Source organism: Haematobia irritans, chromosome 4 (assembly GCF_050003625.1).
Source record: "Haematobia irritans isolate KBUSLIRL chromosome 4, ASM5000362v1, whole genome shotgun sequence".
In the NCBI taxonomy this organism is placed as follows: domain Eukaryota; kingdom Metazoa; phylum Arthropoda; class Insecta; order Diptera; family Muscidae; genus Haematobia; species Haematobia irritans.
Window position 1 is genome coordinate 197,420,645 of NC_134400.1, and position 14,482 is coordinate 197,435,126.

At 35.6% G+C, this 14,482-nt stretch overlaps 1 protein-coding gene across 1 annotated transcript; it reads left to right on the top strand.

Annotated features, from left to right (window-relative positions):
• Nucleotides 1-7,837: 7,837 nt before the first annotated feature.
• On the top strand, nt 7,838-13,294 carry RpL23A (ribosomal protein L23A). Its single transcript, XM_075303924.1, has 8 exons — nt 7,838-7,993; nt 8,464-8,864; nt 8,939-9,066; nt 11,600-12,210; nt 12,316-12,369; nt 12,544-12,609; nt 12,804-12,845; nt 13,109-13,294. Exons 1-4 carry the CDS (start codon nt 7,963-7,965, stop codon nt 11,859-11,861), a joined length of 822 nt encoding a protein of 273 aa, XP_075160039.1. The 5' UTR covers nt 7,838-7,962; the 3' UTR covers nt 11,862-12,210; nt 12,316-12,369; nt 12,544-12,609; nt 12,804-12,845; nt 13,109-13,294.
• Nucleotides 13,295-14,482: the final 1,188 nt, after the last annotated feature.

Sequence of the window (14,482 nt, forward strand, 5' to 3'; positions counted from 1 at the left end):
TCGAAAAGTTGTAAAAATGACTCTAATTTTGCTAAACTTCTAATACATATATATCGAGCGATAAATCATAAATAAACTTTTGCGAAGTTTCCTTAAAATTGCTTCAGATTTAAATGTTTCCCATATTTTTTATACCCTCCACCATAGGATGGGGGGTATATTAACTTTGTCATTCCGTTTGTAACACATCGAAATATTGCTCTAAGACCCCATAAAGTATATATATTCTGGGTCGTGGTGAAATTCTGAGTCGATCTGAGCATGTCCGTCCGTCCGTCTGTTGAAATAACGCTAACTTCCGAACGAAACAAGCTATCGACTTGAAACTTGGCACAAGTGGTTGTTATTGATGTAGGTCGGATGGTATTGCAAATGGGCCATATCAGTCCACGTTTACGTATAGCCCCCATATAAACGGACCCCCACATTTGGCTTGCGAGGTCTCTAAGAGAAGCAAATTTGATCCGATCCGGCTGAAATTTGGTACATGGTGTTAGTATATGGTCTCTAACAACCATGCAAAAATTGGCCCACATCGGTCCATAATTATATATAGCCCCCATATAAACCGATCCCCCGATTTGGCTTGCGGAGCCTATAAGAGAAGCAAATTTCATCCGATCCGGCTGAAATTTGGTACATGGTGTTCCTATATGGTCTCTAACAACTATGCAAAAATTGGTCCACATCGGTCAATAATTATATATAGCTCCCATATAAACCGATCCCCCGATTTGGCTTACGGAGCCCCTAAGAGAAGCAAATTTCATTCGATCCGGCTGAAATTTGGTACTTGATGTTAGTATATGGTATCTAACAACCATGCAAAAATTAGTCCACATCGGTCCATAATTATATATAGCCCCCATATAAACCGATCACCAGATTTGACCTCCGAAGCCTCTTGGAAAACCAAAATTCATCTGATTCAGTTGATATTTGGTACGTGGTTTTAATATATGGCCTCAAACACCAATGCAAAAATTGATCGAAATCGGTCCATAATTATATATAGCCCCCATATAAACCGATCCCCAGATTTGACCTCAGGAGACCCTTGGAAGAGCAAAATTTATCTGATTCGGTTGAAATTTGGTACGTGATGGTAGTATATGGTATCCAACAACAATGCAGGAATTGGTTCATATCAGTCCATAATTATATATAGCCCCCATATAAACCGATCCCCAGATTTGACCCCGGGTGCCTTCGGAGAAGCAAAATTCATACGATCTGGTTGAAATTTGGTGCGTGGTGGTAGTATATGATATTTAACAACCATGCCAAAAGTGGTCCATATCAGTTCATAATCATATATAGCCCCCATATAAACCGATCCCGAGATTTGGTTTTGGAGCCTCTTGGAGGAGCAAATTTCATCCGAGTCAGTTGAGATTTGGTACATTATGCTAGTATATGGCCGTTAACAACCATGCCTAACTAGGTCCATATCGGTCTATAGTTATATATAGCCCTCAGATAAATCGATCCCCAATCACACAAAAATTGGTTCATATCAAGTTCATAATAGTATATAGCCCCCATATAAGCTACCCCCATATTTCAATTCTGGCTCTCTACGTACCGTGCAAAAGTCCATATCGATTCGTAATTATTTGTAGACTTACCTATACACAACTTTTTTGTATAATATATACCACGTATGGACTAACTCACAATTTAGAAAACGATGTTAAGAAGTTTTCAGATACCACAACCCAATTAATTCGATTGTGGATGACAGTCTTTCGTAGAAGTTTCTACGCAATCCATGGTGGAGGATACATAAGATTCGGCCTGGCCGAACATACGGCCGTATATACTTGTTACAAGTTTATTAGCTCAGTATGTAAACCACGGGATACAGGGCGTGATTGAGCTAAAGAAGTTATTTCTATTAATTTTGAGGCATTCGAACGGTATGTTGTCTACATTATGATACAGAGGATTAAAATGCACTTTTTCTTATTATGTGAAGGAGCTCTTATTGGCGTCGTTCTAAATTTATTAAAAAAAGGCACCTAATATATGCACTAATGCGATACTTTTTTGTAGTAACTTGGCGTGCTACAACTTCTCAATAGTGACGGCGCTTTTCCAACGAGTTTTGGATGTCGTATACGATTGTTTTCGACGTGATGGGGATTCTCAGAAGCGCCGTCAAATTCAAAAAATGTTGGCCAAGGCCATCAAGTTACAATATATTTTCGTTTTTAGCGTCTAAACACAAACAAGCGTCTAACACTATGGAAGACAAAGATAGCACCAACTTACAGTTTTCCATTGCAATACTTTAAATAGTAAACATACATAATTCTGTGATATAGATTTTAAGTTTTGCTGCAATATTTACATTTTATTTATTTATTTAGTTATTATTATTGTTGGTGATGTCCAGTTTTAATAATTTATAAATGAAACAAATGTAAAACAATTGTAAGTAAGAACTAAAATCCACAATTAATGAAATCTAAATAGAATTTTCCTCTACAGATATTTCAAATAAAAAAAAATTCTCTGGAAAAGGTCGGAAAATATCTGATGAAATAAACTTGTTTTATTTGCATTTATATACATTGACCAAAACAGCCCATTAAAATAAACATTTTATTTATGTTGTAGAACATAATTATTAACAGCGATGTTCTAATAACAGTTTTCCAAATTATGTTATCTTATTAGAATTAGTATTTTATGTAATAATGATAGAAGGAGACAAGTCTATTATGTATTTATTACATTCATATTAAAGTAGTATTTGTGAACATGAATACATTGAATAGGGAAGATGAAAACCGCTACTCCTTTTTGGTATATGTATTTGAGTTAAGATTTTTCTGGAATACTGTTGCTTAATAAAGTTGATGTCAGTCGCTTACAGAAATTATAAAGCTCAACAAGTGTTTTTTTGGTGACTTCTTTTTGCCTGTTGGTCTGGTTTTATATTGGAACATTTAATAACAGGTTATGGGCCCAGAGCCAATAAAGGCAAAAATATGTCAGTGATGGAGTTAGTATTCGCAAAAATAAAGCCTTTTGACGGCCGAAATTTTGACTCATGGAGGTACAGGGTGGAACATTTTTTGGAGGCTCAAAATGTTTTGGAAGTTTTATCATCAGAAAAACCAGAACGAACTGAAACAAATTCTACTGATGTAAATAACTGGAGCTCGAAAAATGCAACTGCGAAGAATTTGATCATCGCCTTGGTGGACGATAATCACTTGGAGTACATCAAGGGCAAAACCACAGCCAAGCAAATGTGGAATGCCTTGATCAGTACATTTTCTGGTACGAACATGGCAAAGCAAAATATGTTGAGAACCAGATTAGATAGACTTCGTTATGAAGTAGGTAGCGACATGAAGCGCCATTTTACAAAGTTTGATGAGTGTGTGCGTGAGCTGGTGGCGGCTGGAGGAAAGTTGGATAACAATGAAATAATCTATTATTTGTTTAAATCATTCCCCGATGATTTTCAGCCATTAATAACAGCACTTGAAAATTTGCCGGACGAAGCATTAACTTTGGATTATGCAAAATCGAGACTGCTTAACGAAGAAATGAGGCAGAAAGTAAATAAAGAATCTTCTGCATGCGAAAGTAACGGAGCAGACGCAGCCTTTTATGTTGGATTCAGTGGTGAGTGCTTCAAGTGTAGAAAGAAGGGGCACAAGAGCTTCGATTGTCCCCAGAATAAAAAGAAAAGAATATTCAAAAAGAGAAATAGTGGTTGTAAAGGCAGAGGTGACGAAACTTCAGCAGTGGCGTTCATGATGGGTAACGGTGATAAGACGTGTAGTTGGATTTTAGATTCTGGCAGCACTCGGCATGCAACACATAACTTGGAATCATTGATCAATGTTAAGGTTATTAAAGTTCCAATTGCTATAAGCACTGCAGAAGAAGGTGCTTCAATTATGGCAACCCATAAAGGTACATTTAAGGGCATTTCTTTTGTTGATGGTGAACGTGTGGATGTCACTGTGGATGACGTTTTGTACTCTAAAGAATTGCGTGCAAATCTGCTGTCGATTGGAGCATTACTGCAGAAAGGACTAGAGGTAAATTTTGTTAGAAATCAACAGGCGGTAATTAAGAAGAGTGGGCGCATTGTTGCCGTTGCAAATTTGGAAGATTCACTATACAAAGTCAAATTGAAGCAAGAAGAGATTTATGCCAGTGTCTGCGAAGCTGATGATTTATGGCATCGTAGACTTGGCCATATAAACACGGCATATCTTAAAAAACTGAGGAACGACAATATGGCTACAGGTTTTGATGTTGCAGAGGAGAAAGTAGGATGTGATGATTGTGTCAAGGGAAAGCAGTCTGAGTTACCTTACAAGGGCCATAGACAAGCAACCTCAAGAATTTTGGAAAGAATTCACACAGATGTGTGTGGTCCCATAACACCTGGTACATATGAAGGTTATCGGTATTTTGTAAGCTTTATAGATGACTATAGTCACTTCGCCCGGGTTTATTTATTGAGACGTAAGTCGGATGTTTTTAATTATTTCAAAGATTTCCAATGTCATGCAGAGGCAAGATTTGGATGTAGAATTGCACATTTAAGATGTGACCAAGGCACTGAATACTTATCTGCCGACCAGAAAAAGTACTACAGCTTAAAAGGAATCCAAATTGAGACAACCGTAGGCTACTGTCCGAGGCAAAATGGGGTAGCCGAACGTTTTAACAGGAGTGTGGTTGAAAAGGCAAGAACAATGCTTGTTGCATCAGGCATACAAAAGAATATGTGGGGAGAAGCCGTGCAGACTGCTGTGTATTTATTGAACAGAAGTCCTACAAATTGTGTGGGTAAGAAGACACCAGCAGAGGTATGGTACGGCGTAAAACCTGACTTGAGCAAATTGCGCATTTTCGGTTGTCGTGCATTTGAACTTTTACCCAAGCAGAAAAGATCCAAGTTTGATTCCAAGAGCAACGAAACGATTTTTGTTGGTTATGGTGTTAACGGATATCGTCTGTGGAATCCCATTACGAAAAGATTGGTTGTAGCACGAAATGTGAAATTTGACGAGTCGAATTTTCCAGCAAAATCAAAAATGGATGCTGGAACCTTTAACATTGAAGATGCTCAAGAAGAGAAAGATAAATGCGATGAAGAAACGCTAATCGTGAAGAGAAGTATGGATCCAGAAGGGGAACATGAAGAAGACGACTCATTTTTTGATTTAGAACCTTTTATGGGTTTCGACAATGAAGAAACTGTTATGAGTGACGGTGACAATGTTATTCACGAAAATAGTGTAGCTGACGCTTTACCAAATACCACAGAATACGTAAATGATGCTGTAGGTGCTGTTGAGGAAGCCAACAATGAACTTCGGGAGCAACCAATACTTTCAAGCCAAAGGCAAAGCTGTCGTGAGCGCAGGCCGCCAGGAAAGCTAACATACAATAATTATTTTGATCAAATAAATCTGTCCAGAGCAGATCTTCCAGCTGAACCAGCCTCTTTCAGTGAGATTAGTATGAGACCCGACCGAGAGAAATGGAATGAAGCGATTAATGAGGAGCTGCGGTCACTCAAGAAGAATCGTACGTTCGAGTTGGTAATGAGAAAACCAGACATGAAAGTAATCACATGTCGATGGGTCTTTAAATTAAAAATGGATAAGGATGGGAATCCCAGTAGATACAAAGCACGTCTTGTGGCTAGGGGATGCCAGCAGCAATATGGAATAGATTACCAACAAACCTATGCACCAGTTGCAAAACTATCCACGATACGAACGGTGCTAGCTGTGGCAATTAATAAATGTTACAAAATCTGTCAAATGGATGTTAAGACAGCATTTCTCAATGGAGAGCTGAATGAAATTGTCTTCATGACAGTGCCTGAAGGTTTGAAGGTACGCGATGGTACGGTTTGTCGACTAAGAAAATCCTTGTATGGATTGAAGCAGTCCCCTCTGTGTTGGTACAAGAAATTTCATGATGCAGTAACGAAAATGGGCTTTACTAGGTCACAACATGACTACTGTATGTACGTAAGTAAGCATGGTGGATGCATAATGTACATGGTATTGTACGTGGATGACTTACTCATTGTTAGTGAAGATTCAAAGCAGTTGGAAGATATTAAAGGTAAACTTTCAAATATGTTCGAAATGACGGTTTCTCCATGCTTTGAGAATTTCCTCGGGATCGAGATTGACTATAATGAGGAATCCAATACAGTTACAATGGCTCAAAAGAAGGCTATCAAGGATGTACTTCGCTTCATGAATATGGAAAATTGCAATGGAGTATCAACACCAATGGACAAATCATTGACATTTGCAAATAGTAGTAGCGATCAGAAACTAAAAGTACCATATCGTGAAGTTATCGGAAGAATAATGTACATAATGCTATGCACTAGACCGGATATATGCTTCACTATATCAAAGCTAAGTCGATATCAAGAATGCCCTACCGTGGTTCATTGGCAAGGTGTTAAACGATTGGTAAGGTACTTAAAAACAACTATGGACATGGAGTTGCTGTACGAAAGAAATGCTGTAGATAGGCCACTAATCGGGTTTGTGGATGCTGATTTTGCTGCTGATGAGGTTAACCGAAAATCAACCACAGGGTATTTATACAAAGTGTTTGGGAATATTGTTGCATGGACATCAAAGAAACAACAGGTTGTAGCATGTTCGACTACAGAAGCAGAGTACGTGGCTATGTCGGTGGCAGTCCAAGAAGGCATATGGCTGAAAGGTTTACTTTCTGATTTGTTTATCGAAACAGAGTCGGTATGTATTTACGAAGATAATCAGAGCGCCATAAGACTCGCTCAAAACATGGAAAATAAGAGGGTTAAACATATTGACGTAAAGCACCACTTCATCAGACAGAAGATTGAGGACAACATAGTTACTATCGAACATGTGAGTAGCAGAGATCAAGAAGCGGACATTCTTACAAAGCCTCTACCAAAACAACAATTCACACATCTGACAAGAAAGCTGTCATTAATTCATCGAGAAGGGGTGTTGTAGAACATAATTATTAACAGCGATGTTCTAATAACAGTTTTCCAAATTATGTTATCTTATTAGAATTAGTATTTTATGTAATAATGATAGAAGGAGACAAGTCTATTATGTATTTATTACATTCATATTAAAGTAGTATTTGTGAACATGAATACATTGAATAGGGAAGATGAAAACCGCTACTCCTTTTTGGTATATGTATTTGAGTTAAGATTTTTCTGGAATACTGTTGCTTAATAAAGTTGATGTCAGTCGCTTACAGAAATTATAAAGCTCAACAAGTGTTTTTTTGGTGACTTCTTTTTGCCTGTTGGTCTGGTTTTATATTGGAACATTTAATAACAATTTAAAATGAATTAATATAAGTAAATAAAAGTAATTGTTAGGTTAGGTGGCAGCCCGATATATCAGGCTCACTTAGACTATTCAGTCCATTGTGATACAAAAGTAATTGTGAAACAAAGGCTATTTTAGCGAAATAATGCTAACTTATGCGTCGTCCAGATTATAAATTAGTCCGGACGGAATGTCAGTGTTTGTAAATAATCTTACAGTGTGGCCGAACACTAAGAATTGTCAGACGTAAGTAAAATATCGATAAATGTGTTATCGATCCCATAAACAAGTAGCAATATTGATTATGTCTTCGAGCATAACTTTTATTGTAGCCAATATTTTGGATATGTCTTACACGAACACTGTCGTTCTTATAAATTTATAGTCTGAACGGCATATTAATAGGTGTTCCTACGATCACATTTCATGTTTATTGTAAGCAGGCACACAATCAAATACATCCCACCATAAGAAATACAACCATGTTTCTGAACACTTCCCACAGAGTCGCCATATTACCGAAAATTCGAAGTTCGAAATTTCGAACACGAACTTCCGCCCGGTTGAAAAAGACAAAAAATTTTCCTTTTCATTTCTTTTTCTCGTAGAAATGCCACCCAAAAAGCCAACCGAGAAATCCGGTAAGAATTTTTCATAGAAAAATACAGTGAAAAATCTTGAAATTGAACCAAAACAAGTGAAAAAGTATAACGAATTCAATTGACATTAAAAGGAAGGAATATTTTCAATAATTTTTTGAAAAACTCAATAAATAGAAGTAAACATGCGATACGACCTCGTGGTGATTTGGTGGTAGCTGGTAGCGAACAACAACAAAAGCAAATGTGAATCGATTATGATAGTGAAAATCCAACAAATATGGAAATCTCTTGTAATGAAATTTGGACGAAAACAATGTTGTGGCAAAAGAAAATTATATAATTGAAAAATGTGAATAAATGAAATTGAGTTGTATGCTACAGTGAAATCATTGATTTTTTTTTTGTTTATAGTGCGTGTATAGGTTATAACCTCAAAAAATTTTGATTGTGTTGCTGTGTGGTCTTGGACATTGAAGTTTAATTTTGATTTTTGTTTTGTTTGATTACAGGCGCCAAGCCCGGCGACAAAAAGCCAGAGAAGAAGCCCGCCGCAACTACCTCTGCTGGTGGTGCCAAGAAAGAAGCTGCTAAACCAGCTGCTGCTGCTCCCAAAAAGGCTGCTGCTCCAGCTGCCAAGAAGCCCGCTGCTGCTGCTACCAAAAAACCAGTAGCTAAAAAGGCTGCCCCCGCCAAAAAGGTTGCTACCAAGGCTAAACCAAAGGCCAAGGATGCTAAAAAGAAGACCACCTCTGGCAAGAAGCCACAATCTGTTTTGGCTAAATTGTCTGCCAAGGCTCGTGCTGCCGCTAAGGGCAAGAAGGTTGCCGCTAAACCCGGTGCCAAGATCCAAAAGGGAACAGCTAAAGCCAAGGCTGTTGCTTTGTTGAAGGCCAAGAAGGCTCAAACCAAGGTAAGTCTATAATAAGACTATCAGACTTCGAACTAAGTGGTGGTAACCTGGGTTTGTTTATCTTCTTGTTGCAGATCATTAAGGGTGCTTTCGGTACACGTACCCGTAAGGTTCGTACTAACGTTCACTTCCGCAGGCCCAAGACCTTGAAGTTGCCACGCAATCCTAAGTACGCACGCAAGTGTGTACCAACCAGAAATCGGTAAGTTTGGAATTTAGATAAGGCCATGACATACCATAATCATTATTTAAAGAACGTTGAAGGGAATTTCGATACCCAAAAGAATGTCTTAAGTGTCGGGCTTCCTATCATGAATTCATCCAGTTTTGTATGAAATTTGTGTGTAAAATATTTATTTGTGATGGGAACCCTATGGACTTAAGGCTGATTACAATATAGAATTTCAAAGATCATGAATCTTCCATTACCTTCGCTTTTTTATCCATAGTCAAAAGACTTCTTAATCTGCCGGTTTATGAATGATTTTGCCATATATACACATGAGGAAACAAATTGGGCCAGGACTTTGGTATCCATAAATTTGCAACCCATCTGCCCATGACCTATCTCGCAAGTTCATTTTTAAATTAGGCATCTTTTTTGGCTTAAAATAATCTATAAGTTTTTCGGTACTATAATCTGGTCACTTTGTATTCAATAAACATCATGGCAGCATTAATTTACGCAGGCATAAATTTAATTGATTCAACAAAACTTTTAATTGAAACAAAAAATATCAATTAATTTTTTAATTGGATTAATTAATTTTTTAATTAATTTTTTGTGATTGAAGACATTTCAATTAAAAAATTAATTAGATCAATTAATTTATTTATTTATTTATTTATTTATTTATTTATTCATTTAATCAACTAACGCCTCTATGGACTAAATGTTGATAGATTTAATATAATTCAAAGCAAATTGCTTAACACTAACTCTTAACCTAACCTAGCGCACAATCTTTTAATAATATGTAAATTTGAATTAAAATTAGTAAAAAACAGTAGGAGATAAATTGTCAGTATCGGAGCCCAACAAAGTACTAAATCAAACGTTCGAGAAATGTAATAAGAGTTTACGCTTAAATGAAGAAGGGCTAGCTGAGAATTTTTTTAGATTGTGAGGCAGCGAATTCCATAACCTTGCCGCACGCACTGAGAAAGAACGTTCAAGCACTACATGGGAGAAATGTTCAATAAGAACCTGACTGTTTCTACTAGAATTCAAGAAAGTAATAGAATTAAAAAGATACAAAGGAAGACCATACTTGACCACACAGAAGAAAAAATAAATACACCTAAATCGCAAGAAGTTGTTAAACGAACAACCTAAAAGACGAGAAGCATACATTTCATAATTATCACGAGCATTCCTGCCATATACAAATCTCAAGATGCTATGAAAGCAAATATCAAGTTTACGTAAATTAATACAGTTAGTGCCTGTGTATACTTCAAGACCATAAAGTAAGATTGGCATAAGCAGTGCATGAGCCAGTCTAAATCTGACTGTTCGTGATTGAATCAGATTTTTTTTGTGCAGTCAACATTCATTAGGTTAGGTTAGGTGGCAGCCCGATGTATCAGGCTTATTACTGAGTGCTGCCCGATTCCATGTTAAGCTCAATGACAAGAGACCTCCTTTTTATAGCCGAGTCCGAATGGCGTTCCAAATTGCACTGAAACCACTTAGAGATGCTTTGAAACCCTCAGAAATGTGCCCGGCATTACTGAGGTGGGATAATCCCCCGTTGAAAAACTTTTTGGTGTTCGGTCGAAGCAGGAATCGAACCCACGACCTTGTGTATGCAAGGCGGGCATGCTAACCATTGCATCACGGTGGCTCGTTAATTCGAACAAGTCCACCACAGTAGTACAAAAATTGACCTGCCATAAAATTGCAGTCGCATAAATCATCAAATCGATAAGTCAAGTTTTCCTAACATTTGTAATGTGGAGATATCTTAGGGCGTTTTCGATTCGCAAAAAATATGTTGCATTTGGGTTACACTACTTTTTCCCTCATTGTATTTTCGTCCAAATGATAGTGTCATTCAAAAGTTATTGTTAATTCATAATATTGTGAGGGATACAGGATCTAAAATCTATGACAGTGTCCTTCATATATAGCAATCACTTTCGAGAATGTTGCACCTATTTTCCCAATCGAAATCGCCATTAGTGCCGAAATCATTTAGGTAAATTTTTATTTGCCTCCATAACAAAATTTAGCACCACGGTGGCAATCTCAGTGCCAACCAATGTGAAATACCATTCGGACCCGAGCTAAACATAAAATCGGGCAGTACTCATTGATAAGAGAGAAGTTCACCACCTATTGTACCACAATTGACTTTTAAAGTCTAAATGGTCTGAACAGGCTACCACTATTCCTAAACTAAGCTTACCTCTGATTTTAAGGATAAGCTGCAATAAATTGTACTGAAATTGTAATTGAAAAATTAAAAATAAAAATCTTCCCTTGAAAATCAAGTCCCCAAGGTTCCAATATTAAAGATAGCAAGAATATATTTTTCTTATAACGAAAAAGCTGATATACCCTCTCGGACTACAATCTAATTTCAATTTAAACTTTTCAAAGAGGACTATATTGTGAAAATTGAAGTGTATATGTTCCCTAAGTTGGCATTACCCAGTTTTTATTTAAATGCATAATTTTATCTTCATTTAATGTTACACCTTTTTTTTTCCCATCTTCATTTTAATTTCAGCATGGACGCTTATAACATCATCAAATACCCATTGACCACTGAAGCTGCCATGAAGAAGATTGAAGATAACAACACTTTGGTATTCTTGACCCACTTGAATGCCAACAAGAATCATATTCGTGCTGCTGCCCGCAAATTGTACGACATTAAGGTAGCCAAGGTCAATATTTTGGTAAGACCCGATGGCAAAAAGAAGGCCTATGTCCGTTTAGCTCGTGACTACGATGCTTTGGATATTGCCAACAAGATTGGCATCATATAAACACTTATATGTCAATGGGTGTTTTATACAACACATGTGTTATAGCATTGAAATATTTACTTTTAATTCTATAGGGGATATAGAAGCGATTTACAACCAATTTTTATTTTTAAATGAAAGTTTGACAAACTCTCCAAAAATACAACAAACACCACCTTGTAAAAAAAATTGTCTTAAATTGTTTTATTTGGATTAAAAAAAAATTATTTTACATATTTTCGAATTGGGGAATTGTTAGGGGTTTCTAACTCTCATTTCAGACAAACATTTTGATTGTAAGGAATATCAATGGAAATTAAGATGGATATGATTGATAACGGCGAAGAGATTCAGTATTTGGCTATAAAAGGTAAGATTCTTTATTATTTTATTTTTTTTATTTTATTTAATTATATTTGCAGAAAAATATTGTTTGAATGATCTTTAATAAAAATCTTTTTGTTTATCTTTCTAGTCCTTTTCAAGAAATATGGAAATAAGATCAACAATGAATCTCCTACTCTAAAAGGTAAGATCTTTGTTTTGTATTTTCTTTTAATATTTAGTGATGATAATTTTAGTAGGAATCTCATTGATTTAAAAATATGAAAATAATCTTATTTAACTGAATATTTAACTAAAAATATTTGTATATCTCTTATTAGACATGTTTTCTAAACCAATTTTCCGTTTATTTTTATAGGTTTCCATAATGTGAATACTCCTCCCACGCTTCGTAGATAGATGCCTATTACCATATATCACAAAGGTAAGACTGTTTAAATACTTTATTTGAAATTTATTTTTTATTATTGTGATGATAATTTTAGTAGGAATCTCATTGATTTTGAAAATATGAAAATAACTTAATATAACCTGATAGATTGATAAAGCATCACTTATGCTATACCAACAAAAAAGAAATCTTATTCTAAAAACAAAAATATTTTTCTTTCTTTATAGATTGATGGGATCCATGGGCTTTTAACGATATCGAATAGCAAGGTAATAATATGTAACAAAAAAATATGTAACAAAAGATTGTTGTAAAATTCAATTTCAATATGAATTAACATGTAGTCATATTATTGTTTGGATTTTACAACAATCCAAAATATATCTCTTTAAATGATGATACTTTTAGTAGGAATCTCATTGATACATTCAACTATGAAAAGAATATTTTTTCTGAAATAATTTCCTTAAGAAAATTTAATTCGACTCGAATTAATATTTTACTAATAAAAATTATTTGTTTTTCATTACAGAATATGGAGCTCATAGGTTTACTAAAACCATCACTGTCATTTTACTGGGGAACGATATAAACGATGGTATTGTATGCTGATCATACGCCTATTCTCGAAGTCTTTGCAGACTAATTTATATTCATTCCTATAACTCATATTCTAATATAATAAAATATTTAAAAAAAAAAAAACTATTGAAAAATATTTTTGTGCATTGTGTTTTTTTATTAACTCGTATAAAGATTTTTACAATTATCTAAATTTAGTGGAAAATATTGTTGCTCTCCTGACCTACAACTCTAAGTGAGCCTCCACCAAAGACCTCTACAAAAGACTGTCATACACAATCAAATTACTTGGGTTTCGGTAACACTTGCCGATGGCAAGGTATCTTAAAACTTCTTAACATCGTCTTCTAAATTTTAGGTTAGTCCATACGGGGTATATATTAAACAAAACAAGTAAGGAAAGTCTAAAGTCGGGCGGGTCGACTATATTATACCCTGCACCATACCACATCACATCCGTCAAACGTGTTGGGGGCTATATATAAAGGTTTAAATATCACTCGATCTGGACAGAATTTGATAGACTTCTACAAAATCTATACACTCAAAATTTATGTCGGCTAATGCACTAGGGTGGAACACAATGTTAGTAAAAATATGGGAAACATTTAAATTTGAAGTAATTGTATGGAAACTTCGCAAAAGTTTATTTATGATTTATCGCTCGATATATATGTATTAGAAGTTTAGGAAAATTAGAGTAATTTTTACAACTTTTCGACTATGCAGTGGCGATTTTACAAGGAAAATGTTGGTATTTTGACCATTTTTGTCGAAATCAGAAAAACATATATGGGAGCTATATCTAAATCTGAACCGATTTCAACCAAATTTGGCACGCATAGCTACAATGCTAAATCTACTCCCTGTGCAAAATTTCAATCAAATGGGGCCAAAACTCTGGCTATTAGAACCATATTAGTCCATATCGGACGAAAAATATATATATGGTAGCTATATCTAAATCTGAACCGATTTCAATCAAATTTTGCACACTTAACTGCACTACTAATTGTGCTCCTAGTGCAAAATTTCAACCAAATTCGGCCAAAAATCTGGCTTCTGGGGCCATATAAGTCCATATCGGGCGAAAGATATATATGGGAGCTATATCTAGATCTGAACCGATTTCAATCAAATTTTGCACACTTGATTATACGACTAAGTGTTATGTTTGTACAAAATTTCAAGCAAATCGGTATAAAACTCTGGCTGCTGGGTCCATATTAGTGCATATCGGGCGAAAGATATATATGGGAGCTATATCTAAATCTGAACCGATTTCTTCCAAAATCAATAGGGTTCTATTCTGACCCAAATTATG